Genomic DNA, 23,365 nt, shown 5'->3' with positions numbered 1-23,365 from the left:
CTCGGCCTCCCAAAGTGCTGGGATTACAGGCTTGAGCCACCGCGCCCGGCCACATTTCCTTTTAATTGTTTAGAGGAAAGATTTCTAGATCAAGTTTTCGGCAGGTGTCAATACTATGAGGCCAGGCGCAGTGGCTCACACCTGTAATATCAGCACTTCGGGAGGCCAAGGTGGGTGGATCACTTGACGTCAGGTGTTCGAGACCAGCCTTACCGACATGGTGAAACCCCGTCTCTACTAAAAATGCAAAAATTAGCTGGGTGTAGTGACGCTTGCCTGTAATACCAGCTACTTGGGAGGCTGAGGCAAGAGAATCGCTTGAACCCGGGAGGCAGAGGTTTTAGTGAGCTGAGATAACACCACTGCACTCCAGCCTGGGTGACAGAGCGAGACTCCATCTCAAAAAAAAAAGGATACTATGTGACAACCCTTGGTCTTTTTTGTGTATGTATGGATGTATGGTGGGGAGGAGGGTACTCTTATTATTTAAAATTGTTGATAATCTGTCATTTTGACCCTCCAAGCATCAAAGAAGCCTTGTTAAGGGAGTCAGGGGACAATGTTCTAGGCTCACCTCTGATACTTTCCAGCTAAATGATCTTACACAAGTTATTTAGCTTCTCTAGGCAATGGTTTTCTCATCTGTAAACTAAGGATATTAGAGTTAAGTAATCTTTAAAGTCCGTTTGAGCTCAGATTAGGTTCCAAGCACTGAAGTGTAATTTATTCCCTTTGTTAAAGCCACTCAGAAATTGAGGAAAGCTGTTTATTTTTTCATAGCTTTAAGTTAATCTTTAAAAAATGGAGGCCAGGTGCAGTGACTCACGCCTGTAATCTCAGCACTTTGGGAGGCTGAGGCGGGTGGATCACTTGTGGCAAGGAGTTCAAGACCAGCCTGGCCAACATGGCGAAACCTTGTCTCTATTGAAGATACAAAAAAATTAGCTGGGCATAGTGGCGTGTGCCTTTAGTCCCAGCTACTCGGGAGGCTGAGGCAGGAGATTCACTTGAACCCAGGAGGCAGATATTGTAGTGGGCTGAAATTGCACCACGGCACGCCAGCCTGAGCAACAGAGTGAGGCTCTGTCTCAAAAAAAAAAAAAAAAAAAAAAAGCAGACAGCAGAGCCCTCCTTGACTTATTAATGCTTGGGCATTGGGGAGGATTGGACTTGGTCTCTCAAAATCTAATTATTCACTAATTTTAACAAATCACTTTATGGCTGAGTGTGATGGATCAAGCTTGTAATCCCAGCACTTCAGGAGGCTGAGGCTGGCAGCTTGAGGCCAAGAGTTCGAGACTAGCTTGGGCAACATGGCAAAGCTCCATCTCCATAAAGAATAGAAAAAACTAGCCAGGCATGGTTGTGTGTGCCTTGGGAGACTGAGGTGAGAGGATCACCTGAACCCAGGAAGTCGAGGCTACAGTGAACTGTGATCGTGCCACTGCACTATAGCCTGGGCGATGGAAGTGAGACCCTATCTCAAAAAAAAAAAAAAAAAAAGAAACAAAAAAAACTTTATGGCCAGGGATAGTGGCCCACACCTGTAATCTCAACACCTTGGGAGGCTGAGGTGAGAGGATCTCTTGAGGCCAGGAGTTTGAGACCAGCCTGGGTAATGTACTGAGACACCATCTTGCCCCCGCAACCCCTGTCTCTATGAACATTCATTTACAAGTTTTTGTCTGGATATATGTTTTCAGTTCTCTTTAATTACATACCTAGGTGCAGAACTGGTGGTTCGTATGGTAACTTGTGTTTAATGTGTTAGTAACCATCACATTATCTTCTAAAGCAACTGTACCGTTTTACATCCCCACCAGCAGTGGATGAGGGTTCTAGTTTCTCTGCATTTTTGCTAACGCTTATTATCTGTCTTTTATAGTATAGACATCCTAAAGAGCATGAATCACTGCAGTTTTGATTTATATTTTCCTTATGACTAATGATGTTGAACATCTTTTCAGGTGTTTATTAGCCATATCTTCGTTGGAGACATTTACTAATTTTGACAATGATTTTCTCAGAGAGTGCAAACAGGCAAGGCCCTGAATAATTGCAGTTTTTTACTCATTTATTGACAGAACATTATAATTATTTGTTAGAAAGAAGCATCCATATGGATGATTCTTGAACAATTTTGCTTCAGTTGGCTGCTTTTAAAACTTTTTCTTTTTTTGAGACAGGATCTCACTCTGTTGCCCAGGCTGGAGTGTAGTGGTGTGATAATAGCTCCCTGCAGCTTCAGTCAGCTGGACTCAAGCATCCCTCCCACCTCAGACTCCTGAATGGGACTGTAGGCATGCACCACCACACCTGGCTAACTTTTAAAATTTTTTTGTTGAGATGGAGTCTCACTGTGTTGCCCCAACTGGTCTCAAACTCCTGGGCTCAAATAATCTTCCCAAAGTGCTCAATAACATGCTTGAGCCACCGTACCTGGCCTTCTGAAATTTTGTTGCTTAGTTCACTGGTCATTTTCCTAAGAGACTGGTGGAAAACTTCACAGGCAAACTAGTATGAGCAGAAGAGGTGAGGATTTTAGGATGAGATAGATCTGGATTCGATCAGCCTGGCAATTTAGTAGATGTGTGATTGGGGGATGTTAATTGAGCCCTCCAAATCCTATCTCTATGTCTGAAAAATTCCTGACACAGAAGCACCCAGTAAATGTTAGCTAATTCTTTACCCTTCTTTAGGTAGAGCTGTGTCTAGTATGCTTTAGAAACAGACTGTTGTTTTCTGTTGTTGACAATTTTCCAGGCAAGGGAAAAAAAAACTCTTTGCATTCTCCTCTCCCATTACCTCTCTCTGTATCTCTTCAATAGTTTTATTTATTTTTTATTAAAAACTTTTTTTGCAGGGGACAGAGTCTCACTCTGTTGCCCAGGGCGGAGTGCAGTGGCACAATCTCAGCTCACTGCAACCTCTCCCTCCTGAGTTCAAGAAGTTCTCCTGTCTCAGCCTCCTGAGTAGCTAGAATGTAAGGAGTGCCTCACCATGCCTGGCTAAGTTTTGTATTTTTATTTATTTATTTTTTGAGATGGAGTCGTGCACTGTAGCCCGAATTGGAGTGCCGTGTTGTGATCTCAGCTCACTGCAACCTCTCCCTCCTGAGTTCAAGAAGTTCTCCTGTCTCAGCCTCCTGAGTAGCTAGAATGTAAGGAGTGCCTCACCATGCCTGGCTAAGTTTTGTATTTTTATTTATTTATTTTTTGAGATGGAGTCGTGCACTGTAGCCCGAATTGGAGTGCCGTGTTGTGATCTCGGCTTGATGCAACCTCTGCCTCCCAAGTTCAAGTGATTTTCCTGTCTTAGCCTCCTAAGTAGCTGGGATTACAGGTACCTGCCACCACACCCAGCTAATTTTTTGTATTTTTAGTAGAGACGGGGTTTCACTATGTTGGCCAGGCCAATCTCCAACTCCTGACCTCATGATCTACCCACCTTGGCCTCCCAAAGTGCTAGGAGTACAGATGTGAGCCACCACACCTGGCCAATTTTTTTTTTTTGAGATCGAGTCTTGCTCTGTTGCCCAGGCTGAAGTGCAGTGGCGCCATCTTGGCTCACTGCCACCTGCGCCTCCTAGGTTCAAGTGAATTCTCCTACCTCAGCCTCCCCAATAGCTAGGATTATAGGCGCGTGCCACCACGCCCAGCTAATTTTTGTATTTTTAGTAGAGACAAGGTTTTGCCATATTCGCCAGGCTGGTCTCAAACTCCTGACCTCAGGTGATCCATCTGCCTCCGCTTCCCAAAGTGCTGGAATTACAGGCGTGAGCCACCACATCCTGCCAATTTTTGTATTTTTAGTAGAGAGGGGATTTCACCATGTTGGTCAGGGTGGTCTCCAACTCCTGATCTCAGGTGATCTACCTGCCTTGACCTCCCAAAGTGATGGGATTACAGGGATTAGCCACTGTGCTTGGCCAGTAGTTTTATTTTTATAGTTATTTGGTTACTGTAGTCAGACAAAGATTGAGAAGGCATAATAAGCTAGTTCTCATCTAAATTTCTTATAATATATACAAGTTTTGCTATCACAGGTATAACACATAATCAGAATTTTGAGAAAGAGACATTAGGGCCTTAGTGTGAAATTAACTTTACATTTCAAGTTGCCTCCTTTGTCTTTTCAATACTCTGTGGTGTTTAATATCTGTTGATAAGACGACCTCACTTGGTCCTCAAGACCAACTGCAATTTGTTTATTATTATTATTATTTTTGAGGTGGAGTCTTGCTGTGTCGCCCAGGCTGGAATGCAGTGGTGTGATCCTGGCTCGCTGCAACCCCCGCTTGTGCGATTCTCATGCCTCAGCCTCCTGAGTAGCTGGGACTACAGGCATGTGCCACCATGCACAACTTTTTTTGTATTTTTAGTGGAGATGGGGTTTTGTCATGTTGGCCAGGCTTGTCTCAAACTCCCAACCTCAGGTAATCTCCCAGCCTCGGCCTCCCAAATTGCTGGTATTACAGGTGTGAGCCACCGCGCCTAGCGACCACAATTTATTTAAATATTTATTCAGGCTGGAAGTGGTAGCTCAAGCCTGTAATCCCAATACTTTGGGAGGCTGAAGTGGGAGGATTGTTTGTAGCCAGGAGTTTGAGACCAGCCTGGGCAACATGGTAAGACTGTGTCTCAATCAGTTAATCAATATTTATTCATTTATTTATTTATTCGTTCAATGTCCTCTCCTGATTTTTATTCCCTATGTTTTGTTCAGATCTTATCTATCAAAAATAAATCCCTCGTTTAACTTAGTTGTCCCTTCTCTTCTTAATCCTTAATGTCAAGTATGTAATCTTTTCTGACTTTTTAAAAAACCTACCATTAATTTTAATCTGATTTTCACTCTACTACTCTCTTGAGAAATAGTCTCACAAAAGCACTTTATTTGTAGGAAAGTTAAAAAACTTTCTTAGTCCTTATCCTCCTTGACTTCTGCTATAGTATTTGATACTGGTGATCATTCCTATCTTGATTACACTTCTTACATTTTTGCTTACCTCTTTCACTGTTACTGTTTTGTTTTGTCTTTTTCTTATGTCCTTTGTTGATTGCTTTTCCATCTCCTGCCTTCTAATTTTGGCTATTCCCTAAGGCTCAGTCCTTAGCACTCTGCTCTTCTGTCTTACTCCTAATCCAGAAAGCCCGTTTCCCATGTCTTTAGCTAGCACCTCTGTGCATGTGACATCTAAACTTAAGTTCTCAGCTGATCCAAACTGAATTCTGGTATTTCCGGCTGCTTCAAGAACATTTCCATTTGCAACTCCTTTGCTGCCATTTTAAATTCAACATATTTAAAATTGAGTTTGTCAAATCCACTGCCTTTTTAACAAACCTCATGACCTGCCTATTTCTGTTAATGGTGTACTACTGTTGTTCCACACTGCAAGCTTGAAACCTTGGATCTATTTGAGGGAGGGGTTTTTGTTTTTGTTTTTGAGACGAAAGTTTCACTCTTATTGCCCAGGCTGGTACAATGGTGTGATCTTGACTCACTGCAACCTCTGCCTCCTGGGTTCAAGCGATTCTCCTGCCTCAGCCTTCTGAGTAGCTGGGATTACAGGTACCCATGACCACACCTGGCTAATTTTTTTTTATTTTTAGTAGAGACGGGGTTTCACCATGTTGGCCAGACTGGTCTCGAACTCCTGACCTCAGGTGATCCACCTGCCTCCGCCTCCCAGAGTGCTGAGATTACAGGTGTGAGAGGGAGGGGTTTTGAAATCTTGGAGCCCCTGGTGTGCTGGAGCCAGCTTATGGACTCATGAGAGCCAAATGTTAAATTTTCAGCAATTTTGTGAGCTGGTTGCTAAACACAGCTTTTTTTTTTTTTTTTTTTTGAGACTGAATCTTGCTCTTTTGCCCAAGCTGGAGTGCAGTGGCGTGATCTTGGCTCACTGCAACCTCTGCCTCCGAGGTTCAAGGGATTCTCCTGTCTCAGCCTCCTGAGTAGCTGGGATGACAGGCGCATACCACCATGCCCGGCTAATTTTTGCATTTTTAGTAGAGGCAGGGTTTCACCATGTTGGCCAGGCTGGTCTCGAACTCCTGACCTCAGGTGATCCACCCACCTCAGCCTCCCAAAGTGCTGGGATTACAAGTGTGAGCCACTGTGCCCAGCCACAGCTATTATTAAAAATTAAACTATGTAAACATACAATTAAATAAATTATATTTAAAATAAACGTAATAAATCCTCAAAGCTGTTCATTTCATAATTATTTTGCTGCATGTTAGTATTGTCTGTGCTCTTGAGGTTATGTCTGTTGTGTCTCTGTGATGGAAATACTATACATAATGATGTGCTACTGTACATTTCTTCCCAACATTGCATTTAGTGATATTATATTAGTAGCTTGAAATTGGTTGTATTGGGAATATTTGCATCATGGAAATCAGCAAATTCTACAACTGAGTTAGATGTCTTCTTTTGTTTATTGTTTAGACTTAAAGTGATGGAGAAGATGTTAATATTGCAGATTAAACTTAAAAGTGTGGGCCGGGCGTGGTGGCTTACACCTGTAATCCCAGCACTTTGGGAGGCCGAGGCAGGCGGATCACGAGGTCAGGAGATTGAGGCCAACATGGTGAAACCCCGTCTGTACTAAAAATACAAAAATTAACTGGGTGTGGTGGTGCGCACCTGTAATCCCAGCTACTCAGGAGGCTGAGGCAGGAGAATCACTTGAACCCAGAAGGTGGAGGTTGCAGTGAGCCGAGATTGTGCCACTGCACTCCAGCCTAGTGACAGACCAAGACTCCGTCTCAAAAAATATATATATTCTTTCAGTTTTTAAAACTATGTTCCAGTTCATCATGAACCATCTTCCCCAGTTGTATAATGTACCTGTCACCTTCTTATTTCTTTACACACATACAAATAAACACACATACCTTGCATATGTCCATCTCTGTGCCTAGTCTTATGTGGTTTTTCCATCTTCTTTCTACTAAAACATTTGCTAATTATCCAAGTCCTATTTCTTCGAGGAAGTCTTTGCAGATGTTTCCATTCTTTATCTTGTCCAGTTTCCATTCTTATCCTACTTTGTTTCTTTTTCCTTTTTTTATTTTTTTTTTGGAGACAGGGTTAAAAAAGAAACCCCTCATTACAAAAGGGTGTTGGTTTGTCACTCAGGCTGGAGTGCATTGGTGCAATGATACCTCACTGCAGCCTTGAGCCTTGAATTCCTGGACTCAAGCAGTCCTCCTGCCTTAGCCTCCCAAAGCACTGGTATTACAGGTGTGAGCCACTGCACCTGGCCTCCCCCTCTACTTTCAGAGCTATTTTGAATATTATAATTGGAAAGGACTTTAGTTTTCCACTCAAATGTAAAAATCCCCAAATCCCAGCCTCTACTCAAAAAATTATAGTAACTGAAATTCTACTGCTTCGGAAAGTAGCCCTTTCTAATGTTGTCTGGAAAATTAATATATTAAAAATCAGTCTTCCTTATAATTTCTACAAGCCTTCCCATTCTGTGTTGTGAACTCACTTTCTTTTTTTTTTTTTTTTTTGAGACAGGGTCTTGTTCTGTCGCCTATGCTGGAGTATAGTGGTGTGATCACCTCAGCTTCCTGAGTAGCTGGGACCATAGGCGTATACCACCATGCCTGGCCTTTTTTTTTTTTGTAGAGAAGTGGTCTCCCCACGTTGCCCAGACTGATCTTGAACTGCTAGGCTCATCTCAAACTCCTAGGGTCGAGGGATCCTCCTGCCTTGGCCTGGGATTGCAGGCACAAGCCACTGCACCTGGCAATGAGTATCACTTAATGAAGTTGTCACTAGACTGGGACTGAATCAGAAATCCGATTGCCACTTAACTTATAGCTAAGTGACCATAACATCTCAGAACCTTAGCTTCCTTCGTTTCTTTTACTTCACAAGGTAATTGTTTGGATTAAATAAATAAAATGAGATGATGGCTGATCATAGTAGTTAATGGCAAAGACTAAAATCAGACCAAACTGAGGCCAGTTTTTCCACTTGGTGACCAAGGGCAAGTTACTTAACCTCTTTGTGCCTTATTTCCTCACGTGTAAAATAGAAATGATAATAATACTTACCTTAGAGATGTGAAAGATGGATAACATATTAAACATTTAGTACCATGTTTGATATTAACCATACTTTCTCCCAAAGTGAGATCTGTTTTTCCATAGTTTCAATTTTAAAGTTAATTCAGATTTCCCACAAAGAAAATTATTCTCAAATTCACATTAGAAATATTTGGTAAGAGAAGGGTTAAATTAGAAGTACACCCCAGGAAACATTGGGTACCTAGCATTTAGTTTCTTTTGCAGCACTCTGGAGGGCTTTTCTGACTCTGGCTGGACTCATCTACCCATCATGTGCCATGCTATTACATTTTGGCTCATAGTAATTCCTGAGGTGTCTCAGGATAATTAAGACTCCCCATGTTCTTGTCCAAACTTTCTAAGACATTGTTGCATGTTGGTTAGAGTGTGTAATAGATCTGGAATCAATTTAAAAAACATGTTTCTGGTAAAGTATTATCATTTCACGTGTATTTTACTCCAATCTGAAGCTTTCTGAATTTTATTATTTAATTGTTGCTTCCACTTTTAAATTCTTTAATTTGTGTTTACCTAGAACCAGAGATTTTTATGTGGATAGTATTATATTCAATATCAAATAAAAATCTGTCTGTTTCACTCTCATTCACAGGTCCGCAAGCACATCAATGATCTTTATGAAGATCTGCGGGATGGCCATAACCTGATCTCTCTGTTGGAGGTCCTCTCAGGCATCAAACTGGTGAGCTTCTCCTAATGAATAGCCTCACAATTGTGGCCCCACAAATGACATATTGGTCCATCTCGTTGAGTGCGAGGGCAGCAGCCATCACTGCTTCATCTATTAGGTGGGAGGAAGAAGTAGAAGGAAATGTTAGTGGACTTTATTTCTAACTCAGAATTTACAAATTATATAATTTAAATTGATGTATTATATGTTCTCATTTCTTGATGAAGTGAGGAATTAGTTATATTCCTTTTTATATCTGCATGTTTTTGCATTAGTTTTTCTTTATTTTCTAGATACTAATATTTCAGAAACGGTAGATTCATGTTTAAAGGTTTTTTTAAATTAGGTGTATTTTTCTTCCTAGAGCTCTAGTCTGTATAGACACCTCTCATTTTCCAATCTATTATGAATTTTTTAAATTTTATGTATTCAGCTAAAGACATGAAGTTTGCCTTTAAAAGCCCAGGTGTTTGAAGTTATTTTTTTCCAAATCATCTCACTTTCTCCCTTCTGTGATTCACTGAGTCTCACAGATTTGGAGAGCTGCCAAAGTTGTTGTCTGAGCGTAGCCCTGGATGTAGAACATCTGGGCTCCTTGAATAATTAATATGCCTGCTTCTTCCAAAAATGTTTTAACATTGATTATGGGAAACACCTACATATCTGAGGGCAAATCCTGTCTGAGCTTCTTGTCTTGCCAAATGATAGTTCTTCTACTTGCTTTCAGGGATGGAAATCACCCACTTGTAGGCCTGCTGTTTTCTATATTTGAGCCTAATGGGAGCAGGTGATTCCATATAGTTCATATTCTTTCTCTCATGCCATAGACAACACAATTTTCACTTAGAAAAGTCCAGGGTTGAATACTGGAAATATCTGTGGAGAAATAGAGAACTGAAGAGATGTATAGCTCAAGTAGTCTGTGAAGACCAGCCCACTCCCTGCCTTTCTTAGTCATTGTTTGTTGTGTTTAAGTAACAGAATTTGGCACATTTGATTTTACTGCTTAAGTGATATTCAGCTCCTTCTAGGATTGGGGCTTGGCTTCCCCTGGGCCCTTTGTTTTGGTTTTGTATCTTTTTTTTGCCTTGCAGTAGAATTAATTATATATTTTTTTAATGGCCTAAAATTGACAGAAGCTTTTATTAGCATAGCCGGCACATTTAATTTCTAGTTCTTGCTCTCTGGCTCACATTTGTAAATCTTTTTTTTTTTTTTTTTTGAGACGGAGTCTCGCTCTGTCGCCCAGGCTGGAGGGCAGTGGAGTGCAATCTCGGCTCACTGCAAGCTCCGCCTCCCGGGTTTACGCCATTCTCCTGCCTCAGCCTCCCGAGTAGCTGGGACTACAGGCGCCGCCACCTCGCCCGGCTAGTTTTTTTTTTTTTTTTTTTTGTATTTTTAGTAGAGACGGGGTTTCACCGTGTTAGCCAGGATGGTCTCGATCTCCTGACCTCGTGATCCGCCCATCTCGGCCTCCCAAAGTGCTGGGATTACAGGCTTGAGCCACCACGCCCTCACATTTGTAAATCTAATAAGTAATCAGAATTTTACTTTCATTGTACTGGACTTTATTCTTCACCACTCACAAAGTTATATTTTGGGCAATGTGTCTGGTACATTTAATGAATTTGTAATGATTTGATATTGAAAAGTGATCTCTTTTGGTTGTATTGCTTATGTAATTAGTTGAAACTACTTCAATCTAATTTGTTTTCCTAACCTTTGAAAACCTTTAGGTGTTTGTGGAGATACTGATGGGATATCATCTCTTCACCAAAAAAAATCATCCAGATATCTCTCTGACAGTTATTGTCACCATGTTTTTTCCCATAGTTGACTTAGAAAAGCAGAGAGGGTAGGAGGCCAAGGAGAATTGAAGATGTGTTTCATCATAAGAAGTGTTCAGTGTAACCATCTGCTCTGATTTTGATTTAGTTTTATATCTTTTTCAGAGGTGGGAGGGTATTTTCATGTTTGTTTTTCCTTTTTTTTTAAATGTTGCATTCATTTCCTTTCCATCTTTTTGTTGTGAATTTCTTGTTCCTCTGTTGTGTCTTTGCCTTGGTTGGTGGCCAAAGGAGCCAGCAGGGCTGAAGACCCTCCGTCTGGTGAGCATGCCCTCCTGGCGCCATACAAACAACGAGGAGCAGGAGGAGGAAGATGATGATGATGTAGTAGGTCCTCCTGGGGATGCCAGCATCCCAGCTGGCACTGCTGGCACTGCAGGGCCATCAGAGAGTCTGAGGTTCTCAAGGTCTCCAAGTAGTTGTTCAGTTTTACCATTTGCCACCTTCTCATTTCACCTGGGAATTTGGGTCCCAAAGACAGTAGTTAAAACTAATTGTGCCTTTTGTCACTGTTAGATGCTTGTGGACTGGGAATTGTTTTTCTTAGCTGAGAAGGGTTGGCACAAAAAGAATAATGGTTTTTGGAGGTGTCAAGTTCCCTTCTGACCTGGAGATCCATAGGTTTCTGGTGGCCTTGCTGTGTTTTCTGAGTCCAGATTGCAGAATTGTGGAAAATGTAGTTGACAGCATGACAATTAATTGCTCACAGCTCCACAGTCCAGACTAACTGGTACTCTCCACCTCTCTGGCCTCTAGGTTCTCATCATACACCCTGTCATTTGTTTTCAAAACAGCCTGTTTGCAAACTCACTGCATGGAGATACTCTGGCTTTGCTCAATAATATGTAGTTGCTATAGAGGACAGAGATTTAACTTGCATGTTCTTAGGGTATTTATTTTTGGTGGGGGGCATATAAGTAAAGATTAGAGTATAAGAGGAGTACATTCTGCCTGCAGGTCCTAAATTATAGTCCAAAATCTTTTTCCAGAAACAAGAATTAGGCAATATCCTCGTTCTCTGTCCTCTTAAAATCATTTTTAAAATACCTTTTGTCTCCCTTCTCATTGCCTTAGAATCTTCCATTTTATAGGCACTATCATCTTCTAGCCATATTCACAATTAGTTTAGCTGAAATGACTGAGAAAAGGTTCTTACTAAAAATATTTTTCTTAAACCTTTGACTGAAGAAGTTACCCTGTGCCCAGAAAGGCCTTGACATCTCTGTGTACAGATTCTCCTATTTGAGAAGTGTTGCTTAGAAGTGTTGGGGAGTGCCTAGAAGATGCTTCCATCTTTATCTCTCCATGTTTAGGCTACTTTTTGCCCATTTTAATTTGGAGCAATGTTTTTCTCTGTACAGACACCCGCAACAGAGCTACCTTGTATTTTATCAGCCTTTAATTAGTGCCAATTTGACACTTACAAAAAAGTGGATATAACATAGAGTGATATTTCAGTCCAAATTTTAGCAAAATAAAAGCAACATTAGAAAGTAAGCAGAAAAAAATGTTCTAGGGGTAGATATCCCTTTCTGCGATACTCAGTAGTCAAAGAGACTGCATTCACTTTCTGACTGGTAATAGTGGAGCCTTGGACAGGGTACCAGAGGCACTGGATAGAGATGGGCTTCTCTCCAATGGGTTGTATGACATCTGGGATTGAGTGACTGGCATAACGTTCTCAGGAGTAATTATGTTGACAGCCCTACACTATCAAAGTTTTGTTTGCTCTGGGTATTTCATGCTGGGGTAAAGGGTGCCCTTCAGTGACAGCTATGTTCCTGGGCAACTGGTTACTTCCTAATTTTTGCCTCCCATTTTGGATTTTTTCACTTGTTTCTTGAGCATATGTAACTTCTCATTTCCTATGGTTAAAAATCAGCTATCTTTTTTTTTTTTTTTTTTTTTTTTTGAGGTAGAGTCTCACTCCATCTCCCAGGCTGGAGTACAGTGCATGATCTTGGCTCACTGCAACTTCGACCTCCTAGGTTTAAGTGATTCTTGTTCTTCAGCCTCCCAAGTAACTGGGATTACAGGCATGTGCCACCATGCCCGGCTAATTTTTGAGGAGCCAATGAAAAGATGGGGTTTCACCACGTTGGCCAGGCTTGTCTCGAACTCCTGGGCTCAAGCAGTCCTTTTGCCTCGGCCTCCCAAAGTGTTGGGGTTATAGGTGTGAGTCACTGCACTTGGCCAAAAATTGGCTATCTTGAGCTCCTTTTGCCATGTTTGTAATAAGGTTGACTCCATCTATTACTGTGCAATATGTAATTGGGACTTTCCACCCTTTCTCTATGATAGCATTTAACTGTGATTTTAGGAGCCATAGAGCCAAAGTCTGTTCCCATTAACCTCACATCCAGAATTGAGTTCTGCCACATGTGACTGCAGATGAACCTGAACAGAAGCTGTGGCATTGATTCAGCATTAGTGGTCAAACAGTATTCTGTGTTTGCGAGATGCGTAGTGGTACACAAGGCATTTTGGGGACCTCAGAGAGCCTGGTCGAAACACATACAGGCCTGGTCTTAGGGGGTGCTTTATGTAATGCTCCCACGCCTGGCTTCTACTGTGAGGAATTCTTGTGTGGTCCTTTAGTCCTTGAAATAAAAGAGAAAGTGTCTGTATGGTAAAATTGTGTAGCCAGAATTAACATCCCTTTTGTTTGTTTGTTTGCAGCCCCGGGAGAAGGGCAGGATGCGTTTTCATAGGCTGCAGAATGTGCAGATTGCCCTGGACTTCCTAAAGCAGCGACAGGTAAGACCATCACATGCCTTCCCCATTCTTCCAGTCTGTGTTGGCATTGGGTCCCTATTTAGAGATGTTTTTAGTGCCCCTTGTAAGCTCTCAGTAAATGCTAAATCTGATTGACCCACTTCTGAGTCTTAACTTGCTAGCGAGCAATTGTATTCTGGTTAGAGAAATCATTCAGTACTCCTTACACAGAATTTGTGACCTCCTTGAGAGGAAGAATGTTCACAGAGAAGAACATGATGATAAAGATGGAATTTTGTGGACCCACTTTAGGTGGGGGTCAAAATGAAGATGAAAAATAAACTAGAAAAGAGATGGAAAAGAGGTGTAGCATCCAGGAAGAGAGAGGACCAAATTGGTATATCACAGTGAAAATGAGATAAGGGGGTGGTGTGGATTGTTGAATGCCACATCAGATCTGAGAAAAAGTCTAAGTTGTTAAGCATTGATAACTTAAGTGAGCAGTTTAATACAGGAGAAAGATATTTAGAGTTTAGTAGACCTAGATATATGAAGGGAGAAATAAGTTTTTCCTTCCCTAGATGAGGAAGACAACAACTCATTTTTAGACATAGGAAGAGGAGCCAATGAAGAGAGTAAGATTGAAAATGAGCATGAGGAGTATTAGTAGTCACAGAACGTTTCACCGAGAAGATACCTTAACGTTATACTAGTCCAGTTTCTTCTTATAGATAAAGAGACTGAGACCCAGACTGGTAAATGACCTGCCTCAAATCACAAGTCAGAGCAAAGCTGGGACTTTAACTCAGGCCTTCTGACATGCAGTTTAGTGCACCTTCCACTATCCATGCTGCTTTCTACACAGCACCCTTCCTCCTTTGCTTCCTAACTGAGGGAACCAAATCCAGGGATTGATGGATGAGAAGCAGAGCACAACTGGTGTGGCCATCTTTGAAAAAGAAAAGAAAAACATCTCTTCTTCTGCGAGACAAGGAGAATGACAGAGGGAGGGGTGAAGATACAGAGATGGTTTGTGGTAGAAAGAAGATGGATGAGGGAGTCAAAGAGTTCATCTGCTTAGAGTGAGCCGTATGGAAAATATTTGGGATATCTAGGGTTGCCAAGCAACAACAGGGTCAACATGACATTAAATGGTATGCATATTTTTGGAGTCAGTTCATTTTTGTCACTCTTATCAGTAATTCTCATTAACTTAGAAAATTCTCTGTTTGCTCTTATAACAATTTACTTCTGATATAACATTTCTTACTTTCTTGTTGTTTCTCTGTTTGCTCCAATGCATTGTAGGCTCTGTGAGGACGGGGAATACGATCTTAACATTTTACCTTCATCTGTCATAATGAATGGTCCTCAATTGGCACTTAATAAATATTTGCTGAAATAAATTGATAAATGAAAGGTGGTAGGAGAAGTGGAGGTTGCTGAAGTGTTTAGGGTACTGGGAGAAAGCAGCATTGAAATGGCTGTGTGTGGAGCTAGAGGAAAAGGGTGGGGCCCTTACTGGGCAGGGTTTATGAGAAGAATTGATTAGCTAGAAGTCTAAATCAGGACAAAATGTGACTTTGGTTACTATGATAGAATGAAAACGTGGCCAAGTAAGAACAGTGGATTCAAAGAAGGGCAGGGAGATTACTAGAGCAGTTCTTGGTAATGGGAAAGTCCAAGATGTAGCTGTGCCGATGGCCAAGGTAGGGAAAAATAAAAGTCATCAGAATTCAAAAGGCAGGCAATTTGTGCAGATAGGGTAATATTTGGGACAACAATATAAATGCTAAATTTCCAGGAAAGGTGGTAGATGATGAGGCAGGAAAAGAGAATAGGTGCTAGGTACTGAGGTCATTGAGAAAAAGGTTAGCAGAGATTAGAAGGTGGTTTGGCCAAAGGAGGTAGACTTCACAATGAAAGGGGAAAGCGCTGACAGAGGTAGGACTGAGGAATGTGGACTTGGCTGGTACTGGTAACCCACCAACTGTCGACTGTTGGTGACTAGGAAAACTAAATTCTTGGGGAGGGGACAGGTTTTCCCACTTCTACCCCACTCCCACCGTATAGAAGAGGAGACGAAGATACAGAAAAGGGAAAGAACTTGCCCAGATGTAAGGGAGAAATGAGGCTTCCATTTGAGAAGGTCACTAGGGTCCTTTTGAGATATACAAGTTTCAGTTCAATAGAAGAGATAAAGGGAGGACAGCTGAAGGAGACTGTGTCACAGGACTCTGAGGGTATGATAGAGGAGGCTAACAGAGGTGAAATAGAAGTAGGGTGGTTCGCCCAGGACACTCCCAGTTTTAAAGTTTTAAAGTTCCACATCCCAGGAAATTCCTTCAGTTCCCAGCACACTGGGGCAGTAAGTCAGCCTGGGGAGAGGGTGTGTCAGGGCACATTGTGTTGCGAGGATGAGATTTTAGGAGTAAAGCAGGTGCTGCGGGAGGCATGGCAGTATGGATATCTGTGACAAATGGAGGTGAGAGCAGGCCAAAGACTGGTGAGAGAAGAGAGGCATCTCTCTTTTCTGTCTTTCTCTCTCAGAACCTTAAAAAAAAAAAAAAAAGGCAAAAAAGAAAGAGAAATCTTGGACCTGATGGCAATAAAAAAGTGACCTACAATACCTTGTGCTTGTGAGGTTGCTTTTCTGGTGAGAATGCAAAATGGCATAGCCACTCTGATGACTTCTTATAAAGCTAATCATATATCATGTAACCCAGCAATCCCGCTCCTAGGAATATACCCTAAAGAGATTACTATGCTCACACAAAAACCTGCACATGAATATTCATAATTGCCAAAAACTAGAAATAGTTCACATACCCTTCAATGGATGAATGGGTGAACAAAGAGTAGCATATCTCTATAATGGAATACTACTCAGCGATCAAAAGGAGCAAACCGTTGATTCATGCAATAACTTGGATAGGGATCTCAAGGGCATTATGCTGAGAGAAATAAAAAGTCTGTTTCAAAATGTTGCATGCTGCACTCTGGAAAAAGCAAAACAAGGGATCATGATCATATCAGTGGTTGTCAGGAATTAGGGGTGAGAGTTGGGTGTAACTACAAGGAGGGGACCAGCACAAGGGATCTTTTTGGGGTGATGAAAGTGTTTTGTGGTGGTAGTTGCATGAATCTATACATGTGTTGAAACTCATAGAACTGTACACCAAAAAAGAAATCAGTTTAACTATAAATTAATAATGAAATGATGCAAAAATTTAATCAAAACAAAAAGTCCTCTCTTGAGTCTTGCTTTTGTTTCTTTTTCAGGTGAAACTAGTGAATATTCGCAATGATGACATCACAGATGGCAACCCCAAGTTGACCCTAGGTCTGATCTGGACCATTATTTTGCATTTCCAGGTAGGGTATGTGAAGTTTGGGATTCCTGCTGCTTGATTTGGACATGGTCTAGAAAGTTGCACTGCCTTGCACAGACAGCATTGAGCCTTCCTTCTCTCTATATGGCAGTGAACAAAGGTGGATGGGAGTTGGAAAGGAAAATTAAGATTGGTCTGGAGACAAGCTGTTGTATCGTAAACCCAGAACTTCCTAATTATTTGCTTAATGAAATGGAGGGATTTTTTTTACCCATTTGTGGTTTGGCCCTGTCCTCAGCAGTCTGATTATTAGAGGTCTGTTTGCTCAGCTGAATCAAAATGAGGCTCTTAAAGGACTCAGAATATGAGGGTTGAGAAAAGCTGTTGGTGTTGATGCTTTAGAAGGGTGGAGTGAAGGTTCATAATCCTGCTCTAATGTAGACTTTTCCTCATCTCTTATAACCTTTAAACAAGCCTCGTTAATTATAATACTTTAGTATCTGGGTTTGTATATGTGCTGGCAAGCACAACCTTGCAGCAGCCATCACACCCAAGAGCATCTTGAATGTTCACATGGTCACATGGCCTTCCTCTTCCTAGGAAGGCAAATCCTTTTTAGATCTGAATTACTCTTGGAAAAGTACAGCCCTATTTTTATAAAAAGGCTGTTCTTTTACATCCCTTTTAGGTCAACCAAACAAAGCTATTTCTCAGATAGCTCTCTGATACCCAGTTGCTGCACATGAGGCTGATGGATTAGAGGGAGCATTTCCTCAGCTAGTGGGAAGAGAAGGCAGGGTCTGACTCCAGGGATGAGGCCAAGGTGACATCCTAGCTGGGGAGTTGGCGCTACCTGCTGGTTAAAGATAGAACAACAGGTGTCCCTGAATTCCTGAGAGAAAAAGCTGAGTGCTTAGCTTGTTTCTTGAGGCTCTAGTTTGGAACCAATGCTGGCAGTCACCAGCACGGATAGGGCTAGGATTGTGTGGTGGTAACATGTATTTTTGTGGAACCACAGAGTATCCTCAGGCAAGCTTTGGGCATGGGGATAACCAGGAACATGAACTTGGCAGGTGTGCCTTGGCAGAATGGGAAACTTTGTTGAGCTTTCTTGGAGGACTACAGTTATCCCTTTGGAACTCTTCTGAACAGAGGAGCTTTTAGAGAAATTTGTTTGTTTTTTGGCCACAAATCTGCCCTCACTGTGAGTGCCCAATGTTAGTCTCATGATGTGAGGTAAGGAGAATTTATTCACTGTCTCTATTCACCCCAACTACTACAACTAAATTAATTTTGTTTTTTTTTTGAGGGAGTTTCACTCTTCTTGCCCAGGCTGGAGTACAATGATGTGTTCTTGGCTCGCTGCAACCTCCACCTCCCAGGTTCAAGCGATTCTCCTGCCACAGCCTCCCAAGTAGCTGGGATTACAGGCACCTGCCAACACGCCCAGCTAATTTATGCGTTTTTAGTAGAGATGGAGTTTCACCATGTTGGCCAGGCTGGTCTCGAACTCCTGACCTCAGGTGATCCACCTGCCTCGGTCTCCCAAAGTGCTAGGATTACAGGCGTGAGCCACTGCACCAGGCCATAACAAATGTTTAAATAGAAAAAACATTTTGTTTTGCTCTTGTTGCCCAGGCTGGAGTGCAATGGCACAGTCTCCATTCACTGCAACCTCCGCTTCCTGGGTTCAAGCGATTCTCCTGCCTCAGTCTTCCAAGTAGCTGGGATTACAGGCATGCGCCACTACACCCGGCTAATTTTGTATTTTTAGTAGAGATGGGGTTTCTCCATGTTGGTCAGGCTGGTCTTAAACTCCCAACCTCAGGTGATCCACCCGCCTCAGCCTCCCAAAGTGCTGGAATTACAGGCATGAGCCACCGCGCCCGGCCAGAAAAAACATTTCCTTGAAACATTTAAAAATTTTATTTCTTTCTATTTACTAGTTTTCAGAATAATTAATTGGTTCCCTAAGATTCTCCAAAGGTGACCAATAATAGTTTCTTTGTTCACCATCAGTTTTTTAAATATCACTGTGACTCATGGATTTTTAAACAGACTTAATGTTGTTCTAATCAAATACAGTTATTCTTCTTCTTAGTAAAATCAAATAGCTCCATCTTTGGCTGGAAAGAGGCTTTCACGTTGACTCTGAGTCCTTTGGCATGACCACAGTGGTCTTTGATAATTTCCTTTATTTCTTGTGTGATGAGGTGTTCCAGGCTCTTTTTTTTATATTTTCTATCCCAAGCCTGAAATTCTTAATTTCTCCTAGGAACTGATTCTCTATTTATTGACCACAGTCTGAATGCTCCTAGGTTGCACATTCTTTCTTTCTTTCCTGTTTTTTTTTTTTTTTTTGAGGCAGAGTTTTGCTCTTGTTGCCCAGGCTGGAGTGCAATGATGCCATCTTGGCTTACCGAAACCTCTGCCTCCTGGGTTCAAGTGATTCTCCTGCCTCAGCCTCCCAAGTAGCTGGGATTACAGGCATGTGCCACCATGCTCAGCTAATTTTTTTATTATTAGTAGAGATGGGGTTTTACCATGTTGGCCAGGCTGGTCTCAAACTCCTGACCTCAGGTGATCCACCTGCCTCGGCTTCTCAAAGTGCTTGGATTACAGGCGTGAGCCACCACGCCCGGCCGATTGCCCATTATTTCTGGACTTTTTCTATGGACAGAGCTAGGCAATACTTGTATTATCTCTAAACAACAACAACAACAAGAAACCAAGCAAACAAACAAACAAAAAAACCCCATGAATTTGTGCTGATATTTCGAATTCAAATTTAGGATTGCAGGGTTTTATTTAACTTACTTGACTTTATATTTCTTTTTTTTTTTTTTTTTTTTTTTTTGTGCAGTGGCCGGATCTCAGCTCACTGCAAGCTCCGCCTTCCGGGTTTACGCCATTCTCCTGCCTCAGCCTCCCAAGTAGCTGGGACCACAGGCGCCCGCCACCTCGCCCGGCTAGTTTTTGTATTTTTAGTAGAGACGGGGTTTCACCGTGTTAACCAGGATGGTGTCGATCTCCTGACCTCGTGATCCACCCGTCTCGGCCTCCCAAAGTGCTGGGATTACAGGCTTGAGCCACCGCGCCCGGCCTTGACTTTATATTTCTATCTTTTTTTTTCTTATACTGAAAATCTTGATCTTAACAGTAATGTTGTTACCTACTCTTTTCCTACACACACAGAGATCTGCTGTAAAGTCATATGTATTACTTGTAATATATTTGAATCCAAGTAACAATGTAAATGTTATTGTTAGCAGTATGATTACTTAGAATTTTATTATTGCATTGCAGTTCTTTTTGTCCTTAGTGTATATTTTCTAAGGATGTGCAAATAATTATATTTTATTTTATTTATTATTTTGAAAAAGTAGATGGGGGTCTCACTATATTGCCCAGGCTAATCTTGAATTCCTGGGCTCAAGTCATCCTCCTGCCTCAGCCTCCTAAAGTGCTGGAATTATAGGCATGAGCCACTGGGCCCAGCCACAGATTACTATATTTTAAAGTCACTTGAAATAATTTCTCTCTGTTGTTGTTAAGCCACAAATTCAATACACAATTAAGGTTCATTTGTTTTTATTTGCTTTCAGTTCTGGGGGGTTGCTTTTTTCCTTTCGATTTTACCTTACATTATATAGATCATTTACATTGTTCCAAAGGGAAATTTTATTTTTTTAATTTTTTTTATTATTTTTTTTTTTTAGTTCGTGTCTTTTATTAACTCATACAGTTACTTGTCTTCTGGCTTGTTGAAGCAATAAGTCAGACAACATTTGCCACAATAATGTCTGTCAAAGTGGCTTGCCATAAACACCCCAGCACCACATTCATCAGACGGGCACTCTCGACGAAGGCGACTAATTTTGCCATTTTCATCCACCTTATAATATTTCAGGACAGCCAGCTTAACCTTCTTTCTCTTGTGCTTATTCTTCTTGGGAGTGGTGTAAGACTTCTTCTTCCTTTTCTTAGCACCACCACGAAGTCTCAACACAAGATGAAGAGTAGACTCCTTTTGAATATTGTAGTCAGACAAAGTACGTCCATCTTCCAGTTGCTTGCCAGCAAAGATCAATCTTTGCTGATCAGGAGGAATTCCTTCCTTATCCTGGATCTTGGCCTTTACATTTTCTATCGTATCCGAGGGTTCAACCTCGAGGGTGATGGTCTTCCCCGTAAGGGTTTTCACGAAAATCTGCATTTTGGTGGCGGCTCCACCACAGATGGCGGATCCCAAAGGGAAATTTTAAAAAGTTAAATACAAATTGTGTTCAGAGAAGTCTAGCTTCCATCTCTGCTCCGTCCATTCTGTATCTTCCCTTTCTCAGTAGTTAGCTAAATGTTTTAAAACACCTTTTTGGTTATAATTTCTATTGTTTATTTATTTTAGGAAAACGCTCTCATTAAAAACAACTTTACTGAGGTGTAACTTATATACCATCAAATCAACTTATTTTCCTTGTGTAATTTAATGATTTTTATGAGTTGTACAACTATCACCATAATCTAGTTTGGGGACATTTTCATCATCCAAATAAGATCCTTCTTGTTCATTTACAGTTATTGCCCATTTTCATCACCAGCCTCAGGCAGCCACTAACTTATTTTCTATCTTAATAGATTCACCTATTCTGGACATTTCATATAAATGGAATCCTATGATAGATGGTCTTTTGTATCTGGCTTTTTTCACTTAGCATAATATTTTTTTGGTTCATCCATGTTGTGGCACATATCAGTACTTCATTCTTTTTTATTGCTAAATACTCTGTTGTATGGATATGTCATGTATTTTGTTTAAATATTAAGTCAGTTGATAAACATTTGAGTGATTTTCCCTTTTTCACTATTATAAATAAAGTTGATACGTATTCATACCATACCAATCTATGTGGGTTTATGTTTTCATTTCTCTTGTGTATACATGTATATACCTAGGAATGGGATTTCTTGATTGTACAGTAAGCATGTTTAACCTTTAAAGAAACTGCCAAATTGTCTTCCAAAATGGCGTATCATTTTACATTCCTACCAGCAATGTATGTGGTTTCCTGTGTCTTCACATCCTCACCAGTATTTATTGTCTGTTGTAGATTATAGCCATCACAGTGAGTGTGAAATTGTATCTCTTTGTGGTTTTAGTTTGCAGGAAAATGTATTATTTAATTGAATTCCACAAACATTGACTGGGAATTGGTTATGAGCAAGGTCTTAGGTAGAGTCTACAGAAGATACACGGCTAAGTGCAGTGGCTCACACCTGTAATCCCAGCACTTCGGGAGGCCTAGGTGGGCAGATCACTTAAGGTCAGGAGTTCAAGATCAGCCTGGCCAACATGGTGAAACCCCATTTCTACTAAAAATACAAAAATTAGCCAGGTATGGTGGTACACGCCTGTAGTCCCACCTACTCAGGAGGCTGCAAAGCATGAGAATCACTTGAACCCGGGAGGTGGAGGCTGCAGTGAGCCGAGATTGTGCCACTATACTCCAGCCTGGGCTACACGAGACTCCATCTCAAAAAAAAAAAAAAAAAAAAGTCTACTACAGAAGATACAAAATTGAACTATATATGGACTATCTAGTTGAACTTTTATTTTTTAGGAGAGTGGGAACAGACATACCATAAAATAACTTGACAGAGGTTTAGAGAATGAGAGAGGTATGGCTTAGGATGATGGGACACAGTATGAACTCAACAGTGGGCAGCAGTTACCAGTAACAACTTATTGTAATTATTAATTGACTTTATAATTTCCAGGGCTTTTGACAGAGTCCACTGTTCTTTTTCCTGTTATCAATTTTACAGAAAGGTAATAGCAGCTTTGGCCTAATATGTCTTCTGCATGCATATTGGCTACTTGCTTTTCTCTGTTATTTCAGCACAGCCAAATGCCTATTTATTTGTCTTCTTGTAGGTGGGAGCACTGCTCCCAGAATATTTTCTCAGTTTTAACTATGAATTCCTTTTCTTTGCCGTCCTGAGGGCTTGGTTTTTGCCTATATTAGCTAAGTGTTCCGGTGTGTGGGGAAAGGGTCTCTGCTTGTAAAACTTTTGATTGACTGATGAAGGATCATGTGGGGTACCCCCACCCCACACCCCCAGCCTTGTCTTGCATCAGATTTGGCATGGTATGTCTCTTGCTAGTTTATCTGTCATTGTAGTTTTCTAGTCTTTTGTTATTGAACATCTATTGGCTGTTCTCACCAAGAACGTGTGCTATGTAAAGCCAAATGGAAATTAATAGTAGAACTGCTACATGTTAGGGAATCAGCAACATTGTTATTACGGTCTGTCTCTGTTATTGGTGTTAATGAAGTAGAATAATGATGTACATGTAGACATGGGTGGTAGTTTTCACCTCACGGGAATATTCAGTTGAAGGAGAAGGGAGAGGCTGGATCCAGATTAAAGATTTGCGACTGCTGATGAGGCTGGTAATATCGATAACTTAATGCAGAGGTTTATGGTTTCTAAAATGCTTTAACACATTTGTTTTTAATGTGCTAAATGGTAGAGGTTCTTTTTAATTTTAATTTGAGTTTTTACTTTTGAAAATCTCAAATACTCGGAAGAGTATATAACAGATCCTTATGTGTGTAGTTGCCTTCAGAATTTAACAGGTGTTAATTTTGTTGTATTTGCTTCAGGGTTTTTTTTCTCTCTTCTTCTTTAAAGCAA

General features: G+C 41.1%; 2 protein-coding genes across 2 annotated transcripts in view; one reads left to right on the top strand and one right to left on the bottom strand.

Moving 5' to 3' along the window:
- The window catches only part of MACF1 (microtubule-actin crosslinking factor 1), a 446,661-nt gene that overhangs the window by 172,273 nt on the left and 251,023 nt on the right, over positions 1-23,365 (top strand). Inside the window, exons 3-5 of the mRNA XM_011955644.1 lie at positions 8,698-8,787; positions 13,302-13,379; positions 16,620-16,712. Of these exons, the coding sequence (XP_011811034.1) occupies positions 8,698-8,787; positions 13,302-13,379; positions 16,620-16,712 (261 nt within the window). The remainder of the gene's footprint in view (positions 1-8,697; positions 8,788-13,301; positions 13,380-16,619; positions 16,713-23,365) is intronic.
- On the bottom strand, positions 20,375-20,922 carry LOC105521178 (ubiquitin-40S ribosomal protein S27a). The gene has a single exon (XM_011955265.1). The coding sequence runs from the start codon at positions 20,883-20,885 to the stop codon at positions 20,415-20,417; it is 471 nt and encodes a 156-aa protein (XP_011810655.1). The 5' UTR covers positions 20,886-20,922; the 3' UTR covers positions 20,375-20,414.

Source organism: Colobus angolensis, unplaced genomic scaffold (assembly GCF_000951035.1).
Source record: "Colobus angolensis palliatus isolate OR3802 unplaced genomic scaffold, Cang.pa_1.0 Scaffold4, whole genome shotgun sequence".
In the NCBI taxonomy this organism is placed as follows: domain Eukaryota; kingdom Metazoa; phylum Chordata; class Mammalia; order Primates; family Cercopithecidae; genus Colobus; species Colobus angolensis.
The sequence above is the reverse complement of the archived record's forward strand: the minus strand, read 5'-3'. Positions and strand labels throughout refer to the sequence as shown.